At 39.2% G+C, this 17201-nt stretch overlaps 1 protein-coding gene across 1 annotated transcript in view; it reads right to left on the bottom strand.

The window, feature by feature from the left end:
• Positions 1 to 17201, bottom strand: part of FAM184A (family with sequence similarity 184 member A) — a 137924-nt gene that overhangs the window by 69964 nt on the left and 50759 nt on the right. Inside the window, exons 2-3 of the mRNA XM_004382734.3 lie at positions 5743 to 6597; positions 1333 to 1468 (exon numbers count right to left, since the gene is read on the bottom strand). Coding sequence (XP_004382791.1) covers positions 1333 to 1468; positions 5743 to 6597 — 991 coding nt within the window. The remainder of the gene's footprint in view (positions 1 to 1332; positions 1469 to 5742; positions 6598 to 17201) is intronic.

Below are 17201 nucleotides of genomic sequence, written 5' to 3'. Positions count from 1 at the left end.
ATTTGTTTTAGACAAGAGACCTGATAAGTAAGAGACAGATAAGGACCACAAGGTTATGAAAGAATAAAATGAATAACAAAAGCAAACAGAAAGGTGGGAGGGAAGGGTCATGAGGAAAGAGAGACAGAGAGACCCAAAGAGATGAAAAGTGTGAGAAAAGGTCTTACAGAAAGCATGCTTTAGGGCAGTGGTTCTCAAAATGTAGTTCCTCAATCAGAAACATCTGTATCAGCTAACTCTAGTTAGAAATGCAAATTCTCAACATACCGCAGAATTACTCAATCAGAAACTCCGAGGATGGGGCCCAGCAATCTGTATTTTTACAAGCCCTACAGGTGATTCTGATGCAGTTAAAGTATGAGAACCACTACTTTAGGGGAGGAGCCTCCAGGTGGTGCAAATGGTTAAGTGCTCAACTACTAGCCGAAAGGTTGGTGGTCTGAACTCACCCAGAGGTATCTCAGAAGACAGGCCTGGTGATCTGCTTCCTAAAGGTTATAGTCTTAAAAACCCTATGGAGCAGTTCTATTCTGCACACATGGGGTTGCCATGAGTCAGAATCAACTCGACACCAATTAACAGCAACTTAGAAAGAGAAATGGTTTGTCATCCAGTTGATTCTGACTCATAGTGACCCTATAGGATGGAGCAGAACTACCCCAAAGGGTTTCCAAGGAGCAGGTGGTGGATTCAAACTGCCAACCTTTTGGTTAGCAGTGGTAGCTCTGAACCAATGCGCCACCAGGGCTCCACAACTTTAGGGGAAGGGAAATCTGGTATTCACTGATGAGCCAATCAAAATCAAATGATACCCTTAAGCAATCAGTTCAAACAGCTTCACCTGGAACACTAGACAACCAACCAAAATGTGACTTCGGAACTGACATGGGGCACACGCCTCCTCTAGTAAAGACTAAGTAATGAGCACATCAGTCACATCAGGATAGGCAACTCAGCTTTAGTACGCAAAAATATCCTTAAGAATCAGCACAATGGAATGAGGTGCTGCAATTTACATATAGTTCCCTGATTTAAATACTTTAAAATTTATTATTTAAAGGCCAAAGTCTCTTAGAGTGCTTCATTTATCTTTTGGTGACTGATTTATTGGTGGTTCTATCTGCTAGATCTTAATTTTTCTATTAAAAATATATTCCTAAAAATAATTTATTATTTACTCATGATAAATTAACAAGATAACAGAATGCTTTAAAATATTTAAAGTCTAAATAATTTAAAAACATGAGAAAAAAGATGAACTTTGTCTAGAACTGACAAATTCAAGTATTGGTCTCAGCTGGGGAATATACCAAGAATTGTGGTCAGACATACTAGCTTTGAGGACAAGATCTGAAGCTTGCTGTTGTAAACGTTCTCTGGCAGCTGCTAGCTCACTTTCCACCTCCTTGTGCTTGCTTAATAGGGCCATTTCTCCCTCCTTGGTATCATCAAGCTGTTTTTGGAGAACCTAAGAAAAACCAAATAGCCACTGTTAATACGCAAGAAGATAAATAATTCATTTAAATCACAATCATAAGGTAGAGTAAGATGGTGGTGTAAGCAGCCGAATCCCTCAACTATTATAGAAGAAAAAAACCAAATACTGAAAAAATCGATCATCTCAGAACTCCAGACATCAGATAAAAGATTGAAAGACCAAAGGGAACACTGAACCAAGTAAAAGGTAACATACTGACCATGGGAGAACAGAGGTTTACAGAGCACCCTCACCCCACTCTCCTCACAGTGAGGCCATCCTGGGTTGGTGGCAACCAGTACAGAGTGCAGTGAGGCCCAGAGTTTGCAAACAGCCAGCCCTCAGTGAAGGCACCATGGGCAGGGAAGCTTAAGAAAGCAGACCCAAGAAGGAGTGCCTTGGTACACTGCAAGTCTGGGACTGCATCACTATCAGGAGGGAGCGGCATGCGGCACAACTACGAGATCCATAGCTGGCAAACAGCCAGGCTTCGGTGAAGGCACTCTGGGCAGAAAAGCCTGAGAATGCATACCTAAGAAAGGACACCTTGATATCTCACTCCCCAAGATGGCAATGTAAGCAGAAATATGGCTCAATTCCCCTGCAACAATTATAGGAAAAAAACAGCCAAATAGTACCAAAAAGGAGAAAGAAATGCAAATGTTAAACCCTCAAAACTAATCCAAAAGTTAAAGCAACAAGTCATGTACTGAAGGAGGAACAAAGCAGTTGACAAGAGAAACCTACACAGAAGCCGATTTTGGGAAATGAGAAAAATCTGAAATCCAAATTACCTCAACAAAGTACTCAAATGCTTCAGCTTCAACAAAAAATTGGAAAGTGGCATGGATTGAATTGTGTCCCCCCAAAAATGTGTTTATCAATTTGGCTAGGCCATGATTCCCAGTGTTGTGTAGTTGTCCTCCATTTTGTGATTGTAATTTTACATTAAAAAGGATTAGGGTGGAATTGTAACACCATCCTAACCCAGGTCACATCCCTGATCCAATGTAAAGGGAGTCTCCCTGGGGTGTGGCCTGCACCACCTTTTATCTCTTGTAGGAGATAAAAGGAAAGGGAAGCAAGCAGAGAATTGGGGACCTCATACCACCAAGAAACCAATGCCAGTAGCAGAGCACGTCCTTTGGACCTGGGGTCCCTGTGCGGAAAAGCTCCAAGTCCGGGAGAACACTGATGAGAAGAAGGCTGACAGAGAGAGAAAGCCTTCCCCTGGAGCTGATGCCCTGAATTTGGACTTGTAGCCTACTGGACTGTGAGAAAATAAAGTTCTCCTTATTAAAACCATCCATTTGTGATATTTCTATTAGAGCAGCACTAGATGAGTAAGACAGAAAGCATACAAGAAATCAAGAAAAGATGGCCCAATTCAAAGAGCAGTATGAAGTTGCAGAAATCACTTCCATGGAAGTAAGGATAATAGAAAAAATAGAGAACTTTCAAACAACAAATTTAAATACGCTCAAAGAACTCAAAGATCACACAAATAAATTAATGCAAATCAAAAAACAATATGAGAATCTTAATAAAGAGATAGAAAACATAAAAAGAAACAAACAGAAATACTGGAATTGAGGAATAAAATAATACAACTGGAAAATGCAAGGGAGGGATACACCAATAGAGCTTACCAGGTAGAAGAAAGAGTAAGTGAGATAGAAGACAAAACAACTGACATTACTGAATCCTAAGGGAAACACGGGGAAAAAATACACAAACAAAACCGAACAAAGCCAAATGGAACTATGGCACACCAGCAAGAGAACCAATGTACGTATTATGGGAATTCCAGAAGGTGAGGAAACAAGGAACAGAAAGAATATTTGAGGAAATTGTGGCAGAAAACTTCCCAGACATGAGTAAGGAAATGAGCTTGCAAATCCAGGAAACTTGGTGAACTGCAAAAAGAGTGAATCCAAGACATATTATAAGCAAACTCCTGAAAGACCAAAGACAAGGAAAGAATCTTGAAAGCAGCAAGAGAAAAATACAAAATAACATACAAGGGGTCCTCAATGTGAGTCAGACTCAATTCAATGTCAGAGAGTTTGGTTTGGTTTTGGTTTCAATAAAATTAAATGCTGACTTCTCCACAGAAACCACGGAGGCCAGAAGGCAATGAAAAGATTACTGATAGAAAATAATTGTCAACTTTTATCCAGCAAAACTAACCTCTGAAAATGAGGGTGAATTCAAGACATTTCCAGATAGGCAAAAGTGGAAATTTGTTACCACCAGACCTGCTTTGCAAGAACTGCTAAAGGGTGTCCCTCAAGTGGAAAGGAACGAACACTAGACAACCATCTGATGCAGTACATGGGGGGGAAAATTTAAAAATAAAGGCAAGTCCTCCAATAAAGGTAATGGCACGGGCAAATGGAAAGGCCTGTTGCAGGGCATTTTCAGTGGGTAATTTAGTTGTTATGTGCTACAAGCCTCATATCAAATGTATAAGAAATAAGTACAAAGTTATCCTAACAGACCAGAATGTATGATGTGAAAAGTGACATAATACCAGAGACGGGGAGAGAGCAGAGAATTAGGATTATAATGTAAGTATTTTAATATTGCATGTTACTTGCTGTTTGTTTACTTGTTGGTATCAACGTTAAATAGGTGTTGTAAATATAGGGTCTCAAATGTAATTTTATGGAAACCACTAGAAAGTACTTCAAAAATATACACAGAAGGCTGGAAGAAAGAAACCAAACAGACCCAACACAAGAAAGAAACTTAATACAAACAAAGACAAAACTGTAAAAAAGGTAGGACAAAGAAATTATAAGACACACACACACACAAACACACAAAGTAACAAAATGACAGAAGTAAATTCTTCCTTCTCAATAATTACCTTAAACGTAAATGGCTTAAACTCTCCAGGCAAAAGGCAGAGAGTGGCAGAATGGATAAGAAAACATGACCCATCCGTAAGTTGTCTACAAGAGGTACATCTTAGGTCCAAGGATACCAATGAACTGAAAGTGAAAGGATGGAAAAGAATATTCCATGCAAATAGTAACCGAAAGAGAGCAGGAGTGGCTATATTGATATCAGACAAAATAGAATTTAAATCAAAATCTATTATAAGAGATTAAGAAGGACATTATATATTAATAAAAGGAATAATCCAGCAAGAAAATGTAACAGTCATAAATATATATGCACCCAACATCAATGCACCAAAATATATAAAGCAAATACTGACAGAACTGAAAGGAGCTATAGACAATTCCACAATAATAGTAGGAGACTTAAATACACCACTGCAAATACTGGATTGAACCTCCAGAAAGAAGATCAGTAAGGAGATAGAGTACTTGAACAAATACCATATATAAACTAGATCTAATAGATATATATAGAACCTTCCACTCAACATCAGAACAATACACTTTTTTTCTAGTGCACATGAGACACTCTCCAGGACAGACCATATAAGAGGTCATGAAACAAGCCCTGACCAGTTTTAAAAGACTGAAATAATACAAAGTACCTTCTCCAACCCCAAAAGAATACTAGAAACTAATACAAGGAAAATAGATAACACATAAATATGCAGAAACTAAGTAACACACTATAAACTAAGTTTACCTAGTTTTAAGTCTGTAACTATTGATGACACAATATGATTATTATAAATCATGACCCAATCATGAAAGGCTATTTATGCTTTCTAATCCATTCTAATGCTACACAGATATTAAAAACAAAACTATAAAATTTTCTACTCCAATAAAACAAAACTTGAAGAGACTTTTTGGCTGTTTTTCAGACTTATGCTATACCTCTATTTAATTCAGGTTTGTAAAACAATCTTAATTTTTTGTTCAGTGTCTAGCAACTGATGAGTAGACAATTATTAATGAGGGAAAGAAAAAACATAACTAAAGTCTAAGCCCAATATTTTAACCGTCCCAAACCACTTATGGAAAAAACAACATGTTATTTTAACAAAATCCTTTCATAAACAAGCAGCAACATTTTATCTTTTGGGATGTTAATATCTGAAATTCTAGTATGAAACAATAGCTACAGGGTAATAAAAATGATCCCTTCATTGATTTTCTCACAAAAGGAAAAGCAGGAAAAAGTAACATAGAAAAAAAAAATGTTTAAAGTGGTCTGAATGAAAAGCTGATCCTAAGCCAGCCAGACTACTCTTCAGTCTACAAAATGAACATATTTAAAGAAGAAAATTGGAAGAAAAAAAAATCTATGTGTTGAATGTAATATTCTTTACTTACCTGAACGTTGTTCTCTGCTGTAGCAAGTGCCAGCTGTAGCTTTTGGCATTTGTCATGAAGACTTCCAGCTTCATCCTGTACCATCTGTAATTCTGTCTTTAATTTTCCTATGGTTTTTCGTAAAATTGCTTCTTGCCCCTGAAATTCTTTTCTAAGATTGGCTTCCTTTTCTTTGCTAGCCTGTAGGCTTTCTGCTGTAAAAAGCTGTGACCTTTTCAAAGTATCAAGCTCATGTTCATAAAAGGACTGAGCTTTATTCAACTTGCCTTCATAATCCTCAATTAGTTTTTTTCGTTCAAGTCTTAGCTCTTCAAGTGTTTTGTTTAAGGCCTCCACCTCCATTCTGTGTAGCTCCTCTACCTTTTCCTGCCCTTTATTTACTGAGGCACTATGATCCTGCTGAGACTTCAACAGCTCTTGGATCTCCTGTCTGTGAGCAGTTCGCAAATCTTCCAGTGCCGATCGTTTATCTTTTTCAAACTGTACTTGGAGTTGTCCAAAGCTCCGTAACTTTTCCTCAAATTTCCTTCTAATCTCTTCAACTTCTCTAGACATGGTTACTATGCGTTGGACGTGCTGGGCTTCTGCACAAAGCTGCATGTCCTCCACTCTCTGCTTATAAGCTTCAAATTCTGTCAAAGCCTGCTGCTTCATTTTTATGTGATCTGCTAATGAGGCTTCTAAAGCTTGAATTTTTCTTTTAAGGTCTAACTCCTCTGTTACTTTGCTTTTATACTGCAATATTTTTTCTCTTGTTTCTGCAAGAATTTGTTGGATTTCTTCTTCATGAGCATCTCTGAGGGCTTGAATTGCAGATTCATGTTCATCGTTTTTAGTGTTCAAAGCATATATTACCTGCATGGTTTTAAAGAAGGTGGAAGAATTGAGTAAGTCATATTCTTTTCTAACCTGAAGCTAATTCTTTCATTCGGATTGATATTTTTCTATGCACATAATACTGGCTAGAGTAAATGTTAAATACTGAAACTTCATGTAATTATTTTTTACTCATAGACTGATTTGCTTAGCAAATTTTTAGCTTAGCACAATCTTATGAAGGTTTGCATTTGAAGAATTTTTTTTATTGTAATCTAGATGAAGGTTTACAGAATAGTTTCTCATTAAAGAATTAGTACAACATACTGTTTTATGACAATGGTTAACAACCCCACAACATGTCAACACTGTCCCTTCTTAACCTTGGGTTCCCTATTACCAGCTTTCCTGTCCCCTCCTGCCTTCTGGTCCTTGTCCCTGGACTGTTGTGCCTCATTAGTCTCGTTTTGTTTTATGGGGCTGTCTAATCTTTGGCTGAACTGTCAACCTCGGGAGTGACTTCATTACTGAGCTAAAAGGGTGTCTGGGGACCACACTCTCAGGGTTTCTCCAGTCTCCGTTACGCCAGTAAATCTGGTCTTTTTTTGTGAGTTAGAATTTTGTTCTACATTTTTATCCAGCTCTGTCCAGGACCCTCTATTGTGATCCCAGTCAGAGCAGTCAGTGGTGGTAGCCAAGCATCATCTAGCTGTACTGGACTCAGTGTGGTGGAGGCCATGGTAGTTGTGGTCCATTAGTCCTTTGGACTAATCTTTTCCTTGTATCTTGTTTTCTTCATTCTCTCTTGTTCCTGAAGGGTTGAGACCAATGGAGTATCTTAGATGGCTGCCAACAGGCTTTTAAGACCCCAGACGCTACTCACCAAGGTAGAATGTAGAATATTTTCTTTATAAACTGTGGTATGCCAATTCAGCTAGATGTTCCCTGAGACTATGGTCCCCACAGCCCTCTGCCCAGCAATTCAGTCCCTCAGGGAGTTTGGATGTGTCTATGGAGCTTTTATGAGCTTTCCTTGTACAAGTTGTGCTGGCTTTCCCAGTACTGTGTACTGTCTTACCCTGTATTTGAAGAACTTTTAATTGTGACTTTAAAGCATTCAAAATAGTGTTTTACTATAAATGAGATGGTGAGGAGGAAAGGGACAAAGGAGGTAACCTGGCCTAGAAGAAAGGAGTTCTCTGTGTGGACCAGTCTAGCTTACTGGGGGGAAACGTCTTATAGTAGTCTCTAACCTATACTGATGTCCTTGAAGTAAGAGAGATTTTGCACAAGTGGAAACTCTAGGCCCTAAGTCTCACCAAAGCTCCTCTTTCATCTATTTAATGTCTTGTACATTTTAAATTTTGAAATTTCCTTTTCTAATTCCCCTATGACCTGTTTTTAAAGCTGATACTCTTCTCTCCTAAGTTCCTACTGGTTTCCATACAAAAACAAATTAATACTTTTTTGCTCACATATCAAATGCTGTAGTTTTACTTACTGCCTCATTTTCTCTCTGCCTCCAACCAGCCTAGTTTCTAGAGACAGAGTGTTCCAGACACAGATCTTTATTTTCTTTTAATTCCTTGGGTTTTAATGATTCCATTAAGATTTCAGCAACGTTAGGTCCAAATGACAAAATAGTCCCTGTATAATAATGCTCCCATTCTTCTGATATATTCCTTGATACCAGTCACCACACCTTTTAATCAAACAGTACAATATTCATGACTGTTACTTAAAGCTTAGAGACGTGCCTGTTTTCTTTCTCTTGCAATAAAAAGGAAGAAATGCTAGGGTAGTGAACACTATACAATCCAACAATCCAAAAGCTAAAAATCAGCATCCTGGAGCTTTGCTCCTTTTAATGTGATCTTTTATTGGCTTTAGAAATGAATGCCAGCACCAGAGTCCACAAAGTGTGATTAAGATGCAAAAGTGTTGCCATTGTTGTAGAGTTTTCACATGGCCTGAGGCAGGCTGCCTGGCTCTCCAAATATCCCTGGTAATTCCAGATCTTACTTGCTAAATGCAGGCTGACAGCCTCTAGGTCTGCGCTGCACTTGCAGAAGGAGGAAGACACAGTGGAGGCCTATCCTTGAGGAAGGAGGAAGACACAGTGGAGGCCTATCCTACTGCAGGGACTTCACTCTTTCTCTATACAGGGCTTTGTTTTCCAGACCCAGTAGATGCAATTATACCAAAGGCATATAGATTGAAAAATGGCAATAACCCATCTGTCTTGCCACAGTTACCCTTTTTCCTGCGAGGTCCACAAGGAAAATATGTGCACAAAGGGAAATAAATTCTTATTTACTGTCTGTCTCTTTCTCTCTAACCCTAAATTCCAAATCCCAATTTATCTCTCTAATGAGCTAACACAGATTCCATGGAGGACTCCTTTTATCTAGTCTAGGGGCAAGCTTAAGAGTAGCCTTGACCCAAGAAAGTTGAGTGGTTTCCTTTTCGCTTCCCTGGGAGCCATACCAGGCTACCATGACAATGGTGAGAAAAGACTGAAGGGGCACTAAAGAAAAAGAAGCCAACCAGCCAGAGAGAAATCCAGTTGTCACAGTACCTAAAGCAGAGCTGGTCTAAGCCACAGGCAAAAGGCTTTCCCAGAGCAGGTCAGCACCCATCCCCTACTTTATTTTACTAACCACATGGAAGAAGAGATAATCCAAAGAAATAGAATTCCAAGAAGGGAACAAGTCACACTGTTAGTATTTTGCTCCAGGACATGATCTTGAAAAGGACAAGTTCACTGTGATTCTATATGTTTGGGGATAAAAACAGGGAGGGGGACTCTAGTATTTAATTTGCCTTCAGTCTTTGAAGAGTCGGCACAAGATCTGCCTCCTCTAAGAAGCCTCCCAAAACCACCCAAATCCACGGGAGTCTATTTTTTCATTTATCTCCACCACCTCAATTACCTTACCATCCACTTACTCCTGAAACTCAGTAAATGTTTGATTAATGAAATTTGGGAATGGATTTTACAAAAAGGTTGAAAGATATGAAGAAATGTGAGGATGTGAGAAAGCCTAGAAAAAAAGCTGAGGGTATAAAAGCACATTAGCACAAAAATATGCAAATAAAAGAAGAATTAAAGTATTAAGTTAGAAAGAATAGAATTTAAGCAAAGTAAAATATCTGATAAATAATAGGGAAATACTATGGTGAGGAGCTCTATTTTACTTTATATTCTAATCCAAAGGTCAGTAAACTACAGCCTGGCTCCTGCTTGTCATTGTAAATAAAGTTTTATTGGAGACAGAGACACATATTCATTTATTTATTGTCTGTGATTGTGAGGAAGGGCAGTGTTTTGTTCTGTTGTACACAGGGTCGCTGTAAGTTAGACCTGACTCTATGGCACCTAACAACAACTTTCCTACTACAACAGCAGAGCTAAGTTGTTGTTGTTAGGTGCTGTCAAGTCGATTCCAACTCATAACAACCCTATATACAACAGAACGAAGCACTGCACTGTCCTGAGCCATCCTCACAATCGTTATTATGCATAAACCCACTGTTGCAGCCGCTGCGTCAATCCATCCTGCTGAGGGTCTTCCTCTTTTTTGCTGACCCTCTACTTTATCGAGCATGATATCCTTTTGCAGGGACTGATCCCTGGAGAGCTGAGGAAAATACCTGCTCTAATCAATATAGACAAGCTATCTTATCAGCCAAACTAGGCAGGGAGGAAAAAAGAGATGAAAGTACTGAATTTGTACTAGTTTTGTTTATTCTCTGCTAACTAATGCACACAGTTCAGAATCATAAGCATCATCATAAATTTAATAACATGTTAGATCTGAAAAGGACATTAGACATTATCTAGTGCCATAGGGTAGTAGTGAAGAGAACTCTTGGCTTCAAATTGTTCCTTCACTTTCTAGCTGTGGGATCTTGGGCAAGTTACTTAACCTATCTGCATCTCAGCTTCCTCATTTGTAAAATGGGGATAATAATAACAGGGTCCACTGAAAACGGCAGTTGTGAGAATTAAGTGATTTAACACATGTAAAGCACTTAGAACAGCCTGACATATGGTAAGTATTCAATAAGAGTATTATTATCATCATCTTCATCTTAACACTGTTGCCTGATGCGGGTCTGTGGCCTGGAGCAGTCGAGCCAATGAAACATACTCCAAGTCAGAAAGAGAGAGAAAGTTTATTTAGGAGGTGATCACCAACAGGGAATCTAACGGCAACGCAGACTGTCTCTATGGAGTTCCAAAAGGCAATTTTACATTACAGCTTATACACGATTTTTACAAGGGTTAGAACTGTCTTTGTAGCATGTAGCCTGCAGCTGGCATGGCCAGATGAGTTATGCATTACAAGATAATTACAAGAGACTCTTTATTAGACTAAAGAGATACATGCCGGACACCTCCTTATCAGGCTAAAGACATACATGCTAGACATCTGGGCTCTAATCTCCATACGGGGGGTGGATAGTCACAGGGGGCCGGACAGAGCAAAACAAATTCATTAACAAAGATATGCAGAAAGGAGAAGGCAGGCAGAAAAAAAATTATAGGTTTATCATGGCGTTAGTTATGTCAAGTTCTCAATGACCCATTTTGAAAAGGAGAAAACATGCTGTGCAGTATTAGGGTCACAACGCAATGAACTAAATATGACATGGGATGCTAAATACTGTATCCAAGGTCATATTATGGCAACAAGTAGCAAAATTAAGACCACAACCTAGGTCTTCAGTTTCAGCCCAGAGCTCGTTCCGTTACAACTCATACACTGAGAAAACAAATGATATGATTCTGAAAGTATATTATATAAATGAAATACACAGTCATATTGATCATATGTTGGTATCTCCCAGTTTAAAACTGTTACAACAAATTTCTATAAACTTAAGAAGGAAAAATAAAAGGATGCCAAGTATAGTAACAAAGTAATAGTGCTCTCATAAATGATCACCTGAAATATATCACTATTAAATTATATTATTTTTAAATGAGAATGCTACATATGAATTTTCAAGTAGACCTTAACTAGATATAGTATTTTTTTTTTAATTTTTTTTATCATACTTTAGATGAAGATTTACAGAACAAATAGTTTCTCATTTAACAGTCAGTACACATATTGTTTTATGACATTGGTTAACAACCCCATGACATGTCAACACTCTCCCTTCTCGACCTTGGAGGACCTTTTTTTGGGTGAAAATATACACAGCCAAAGTTACACCATTTCAAAAGTTTCTACATGTACAATTCAGTGATATTGATTGCATTCTTCCAGTTGTGCTGCTATTCTCACTATCCTTTTCCAAGTTATTTCATCACTATTATCTTCAACTCACTGCCCCCTTTTGAGTTGCTGTTGTCAGTTTGATCTCACATAGATAATTTTTTTTTGTATCTTAGATGACAGTTTGCAGAACAAATAGTTTCCCATTAAACAGTTAGGACACATATTGCCCTATGACAATGGTTAACAACCCCACGACATGTCAACATTGTCCCTTCTCAACCTTGGGTTCCCTATCACCAGCTCTCCTGTCCCCTCCTGCCTTCTAGTCCTTGTCCCTGGACTCATTAGCCCCGTTTCGTTTTATGAGCCTGTCCAATCACAGGCTGAATGGTGAACTTCGGGAGTGACTGCACCACTGAGCTAAAAGAGTGTCTGGGGGCCATACTCTCGGGGTTTCTCCCGTCTGTCAGGCCAGTAAATCTGATCTTTTTTTCTGTAAGTTGGAATTTTGTTGTACATCCTTTTCCAGCTCTGTCCAGGACCCTCTGTTGTGACAGTGGTCAGAGCAGTCAGTGGTGGTAGCCGGGCACCATCTAGCTGTAGTGGACTCAGTCTGGTGGAGGCTATGGTAGTTGTGGTCCATTAGTCCTTTGGACTAATTTTTTCCTTGTATCTTACTCTCTTCATTCTCCTTTGCTCCCAAAGGGGTGAGACCAGTGAAATATCTTAGATAGCTGCTCATAAGCTTTTAAGACCCCAGATGCTACTCACCAAGGTGGAATGTAGAACATTGTCTTTATAAACTGTGTTATGCCAACTGAGCTAGATGTTCCCCGAGACCATGGTCCCCACAGCCCTGTGCCTAGAATTCAGTCCCTCAGGGAGTTGGGAAGTGTCTATGGAGCTTCCATGACCTTTCCTTGTACAAGTTGTGCTGGTTTCCCCAATATTGTGTACTGTCTTACCCTTCACCAAAGTTACCACTTATCTATTGTCTATTTAGTTCCCCCCCATCCCTCATAATCAACAAAGATTCTTTTTGTGTATAAACTTTTACATGAGTTTTTACAGTAGAGGTCTCATACAATATTTGTCCTTTTGTGATTGATTTATTTCACTCAGCATAATGTCCTCCAGCTTAATCCATGTTATGAGATGCTTCACAGATTCATCATTGTTCTTTATCATTGCATAATACTCCATTGTGTGTATGTACCATAGTTTATCTATGCATCTGTTGATGGGCATCTAGGTCGTTTCCATCTGTTTGCTATTGTGAACAGTGTTGCAGTGAATATGGGTGTGCATGTCTATTCGTGTGACAGCTCTTATTTCTCTAGGATATATTCCTAGGAGCGGGATTGCATTTTGTAGTGCTTTTTTTTTGTGGTGCTGACATTTTCTGTGTTCCTCTTACTCTCCTGTGCTGAGTTCCTTTTGTTTGTGGATTTTTTTTTTTTTTCATTTCTTTTGTTTTTGTAGGTCTTGTTTTTACTGAGACTTTATGTTTTTCTTCTTTATTTTGATGAGCAGGTTTGTTAACTTTCTTTGTGGTTACCTTGAAATTTACCCTTATCTTCCTAGATTTGAACCAGTCAATTATTACTTGGTATCGCTTGCCTTCCTCTCCATTAGAAGGTTCTATACCTATATCATTTATTCCCTCTTTTATTGTTCTGATGCTGTTGTCATTTACAGATTAACCTCTCTGGTTCTCTGCTGTAATTCTTTTGGTTTTGCATAGTCCTTAAGAGTTCATTTCCTAGGTTGGTATCTGGCTAGTACAATCCTGTGTCTTGTATTCAGCCTGTGGTCTAATGTTGTCTGTTCTCAGACTGAAGGACTCCCTTTAGTAAGTCTTGTAAGTCTGGTTTGGTTTTTACATAGTATCTTAATTTCTGTTTATCTGGAAATGACCTAATTTCACCATCATATTTGAACAAGCATTTTGCAGGATATATTATTCTTGGCTGGCAATTTTTTTCTTCCAAGGTTTTATATATGTCATCCCATTGCAAGGTTTCTGCTAACTAATCCCCTGCATGGTTTCTGCTAAATAATCCAAGCTTAGTCTTATTGTTTCTCCTCTGTACGTGACTTTTTGTTTTTCTCGAGCTGCTCTCAGGATTCGTTGTCTTGGGTTTTGGCGAGTGTGATTACGATATACCTTGGTGATTTTCTTTTAGGTTCTATCCTATATGGGGTTCGTTGAGCTTCTTGGATGGTCAGCTTTTGATCTTTCATGATATTGGGGAAGTTTTCTGTCAGCAATTCTTCAATGATCCTTTCTGTGTTTTCTGTTTTCTCCCCCTGTTCTGGAACTCTGATCACTTGCAGATTTTTGCTTTTGACTACATTCCACAGAATTCTCAGGGTTTCTTCATTTTTCTTCATTCTTTTTTCTGATTTTTCCTCAGAGTTGTATCCAAGTGTTTGTCTTCAATTTCGCTGATCCTACATTCCATCATTTCAAACCTGCTGCTCAGACCTTCTATGACACTGTCCATTTCTGAAATCTTTTTGTTTACCTTTTGGATTTCTAATTGTTGTTTCTGTATGACTTCTAGTTGTGAATTTATTCTAGCATTTTGTTCCTGTATTATTTTCTTGAATTCTTACATTTTTTTTGTATTTCCCGTGAATTTGTCTGCCTTTTCCATCAATTTGTCTATTTTTTCCTCATTTTTGTCTGCTTTTTTACTTCAGCTCTTAGAAAATTCTGAATATTAGAGATTTTAATTCTGTATCAGTTAGGTCTAGTGCCTTTTCTTCTACTGGAAAGTCATCTGGTGTTTTATTTTTGGATGCCTACTGGAACCATCCTGTCCTGTTTTTGTAAATGTTTTGATATTGTCTGGTGTCTTCGGGGCATTCGGTGGTTATTTTCCTTGTTTATCGAATGCAGATTTGTTTCATCCTGCTTTTTTGTTTTATTTGGTTATGTCTGACCAGGCAGACTGTGTGTTCTTTGCTGTTTGTTCATCTGTGGGCACAATACTTTTCACCTCCTTCTCCAATGGGCAGGGTCAGTCACTGAGGTGTGGTACAGTAGGGCAGGTCCAGCTGAAGGGGAGTTGCTGGGATGGGTTGTTTGTGGCACGTACCAGGGCCAACAGTGCAGACCAGGAGTCAGTGCAGGGCAGGTTCCAATAGGCCCTGCCTGTGCTGCTTGGGAGTGTGACGTTCAGCGCACAGTGTAGGTAAGCAGGAAGGAGGGGGTAGATTGTGATGTGTGGAACTAAGATGGGTATGCGAAAAAGAAGAGAGGAACAGGAGCCCAAAACAAACACAAAAAAGAGTACTAAGGGAGTTTGCTATTGGAGTTGAGAGATGAGACTGAGAAATAGGGAAAAACAAAAATGAAAAGAAAAAAGAAAAAAATGAATAAATCAAGAAACTGGAAATGAAGAAAGACAAAAGGGGAATACGAGAGAGAAGAAACCAAAACAAAGAAAAAAAACCAAAAACAAGAAAAAAGAAATGCCCCAGGGATGTCCCTGTGCGTCTGTGCAGAGTAAGGGAGTAGCTTCCAAGCCATGCAGTACTGCCCAGCTAGAAGCGGCTCCCAAGCCAAGAAAAGAAGAAAACAAACAAACAGAACAAATCAGAGCAAACAAACTAAGCCCCGGGGGTCCCACCAGCGTGGCGGCATGGGCCAGGAAGCAGTTTGACAGTTGAGCAGTGTTTCCCAGCCTTTCAGGAAGAAGCAAAGATGGCACACAGAGCCAGGTATTTGAGAGAAAGGAAGGGAAGGTGGTGAGAGGTAAGGAAGAAATCTAAAGAAGTGGAAAAAAGCAACACCAGCAGCCAACAAAAGACACTCAGGGAGCCAGCCAGTGTGGGCGGATGGAATCCAAGCGACACTGGGGTGAAGCTGGTGCTTCCCAGCCAAGAGACTGTGGCTGCAGGAAGCAGAGGAGGCTAAGTGGGGGTAAAGAAGGGTGGGGGGTGGGAAAGCATATATCGCTCGTTACCGGTTGTTCTGTCTCCTGCTGGAAGCTCCAAGAAGCTGCTTTCTTGTACCCCGTTTGCTGATCTCCAATAGGAGTCCACGATGGTGGATCCATGCTGCCGTAGCTGATAGGGGACCTCTGCATGTATCTCTCCTCGCTCTCTGCTCTTGGTCAGTTTCTTATGCCATTCGGTGCTTGGCTGAGTTCTTTATCTCTTCATTTGATGCTTAGGGTTTCAGGATTGACGTTTGACTCTGTTTATGACTTAGTTTTTATGATCTTTGTTGCAGAGGGACGGCATGGTGCTTCTGACTACAGTGCCGTGTTGCCCGGAAGTTCCAATATAGTACTCTTTAACTGTTCACTTTCCACATAAGTATAAAGGTACTATGCATTAGTATCTTTCTCTGATTCATTACTATTTTTCAGACCAAGTAATAAAAAAACTCCCATTCCCATTTGCTGTCGAGTCAATTCCGATTCATAGCTACCTACAGGACAGAGTAGAACTGCCCCACAGAGTTTCCAAGCGCGCCTGATGGATTCAAACTGCCGACCTTTTGGTTAGCAGCCATAGCTCTTAACCACTATGCCACCAGGGTTTCCATAAAAACTCCCAGTGTTCTATGAATACACAGAAGACATGACTTGATATAGCAGAACTGACTTTAAGGATTTTTTACCTTAGGTAAAATCACTTAATTTCTCCAAGCTTCAAGTTTCTCAAATATTATATAGAGATCATATTTATTCTACCTTGTCATATCATTATTATAAGATCAACCTATCACTGAATTTTTTTTTGAAAATTGTTTTATAAAGATTTTTTGAAAAATATAAAGCACTAAAAGATGGTAAGGCTTCCTGGTTGTTGGCTGTATCATTTATTTATGGAGAGAACGAGACTAAATTTTAAAAGAAACGTCAGTAAGTGAGATCATGTTGTTGTTGTCAGGTACTGTCAAGTCGGTTCCGATTCATAGCGACCCCATGCACAACAGAACAAAACACTGCCCAGTTCTGCACCATCCTTACAATTGTTGCTATGCTTGAGCCCATTGTTGCAGCCGCTGTGCCAATCCATCTCGTTGTCTGTCTGATAATGTTGACTCAAAACGACCAACACTAAGATGTTGTTGTGTGTCACTGAGTCAATTCCAATTCATAGTGATCCCATGTGACAGAGCAGAACTGCCCTAAAGGGTTTCCTAGGCTATAATCTTTAGAAGAGCAGATTGCCAGGTCTTTCTCTCCCAGAGTCACTGGTGGGTTTGAACTGCTAACCTTTTTCGGTTAGCAGCCACACGCTAACCACTGTGCAACCAGGGCTCACCTAAGTGATCATAACCATCCATAAAACTGGCAACTATTTTCTAATGGGAAAAGAAACTGTAAAGTCTCTTTTCATAAACTATTTTAAAAGGTATTAAGAGACATTTGCAATTCTTCAAGAACTATG

This window comes from Trichechus manatus, unplaced genomic scaffold (assembly GCF_000243295.1).
Source record: "Trichechus manatus latirostris isolate Lorelei unplaced genomic scaffold, TriManLat1.0 scaffold00098, whole genome shotgun sequence".
In the NCBI taxonomy this organism is placed as follows: Eukaryota; Metazoa; Chordata; class Mammalia; order Sirenia; family Trichechidae; genus Trichechus; species Trichechus manatus.
The sequence above is the reverse complement of the archived record's forward strand: the minus strand, read 5'-3'. Positions and strand labels throughout refer to the sequence as shown.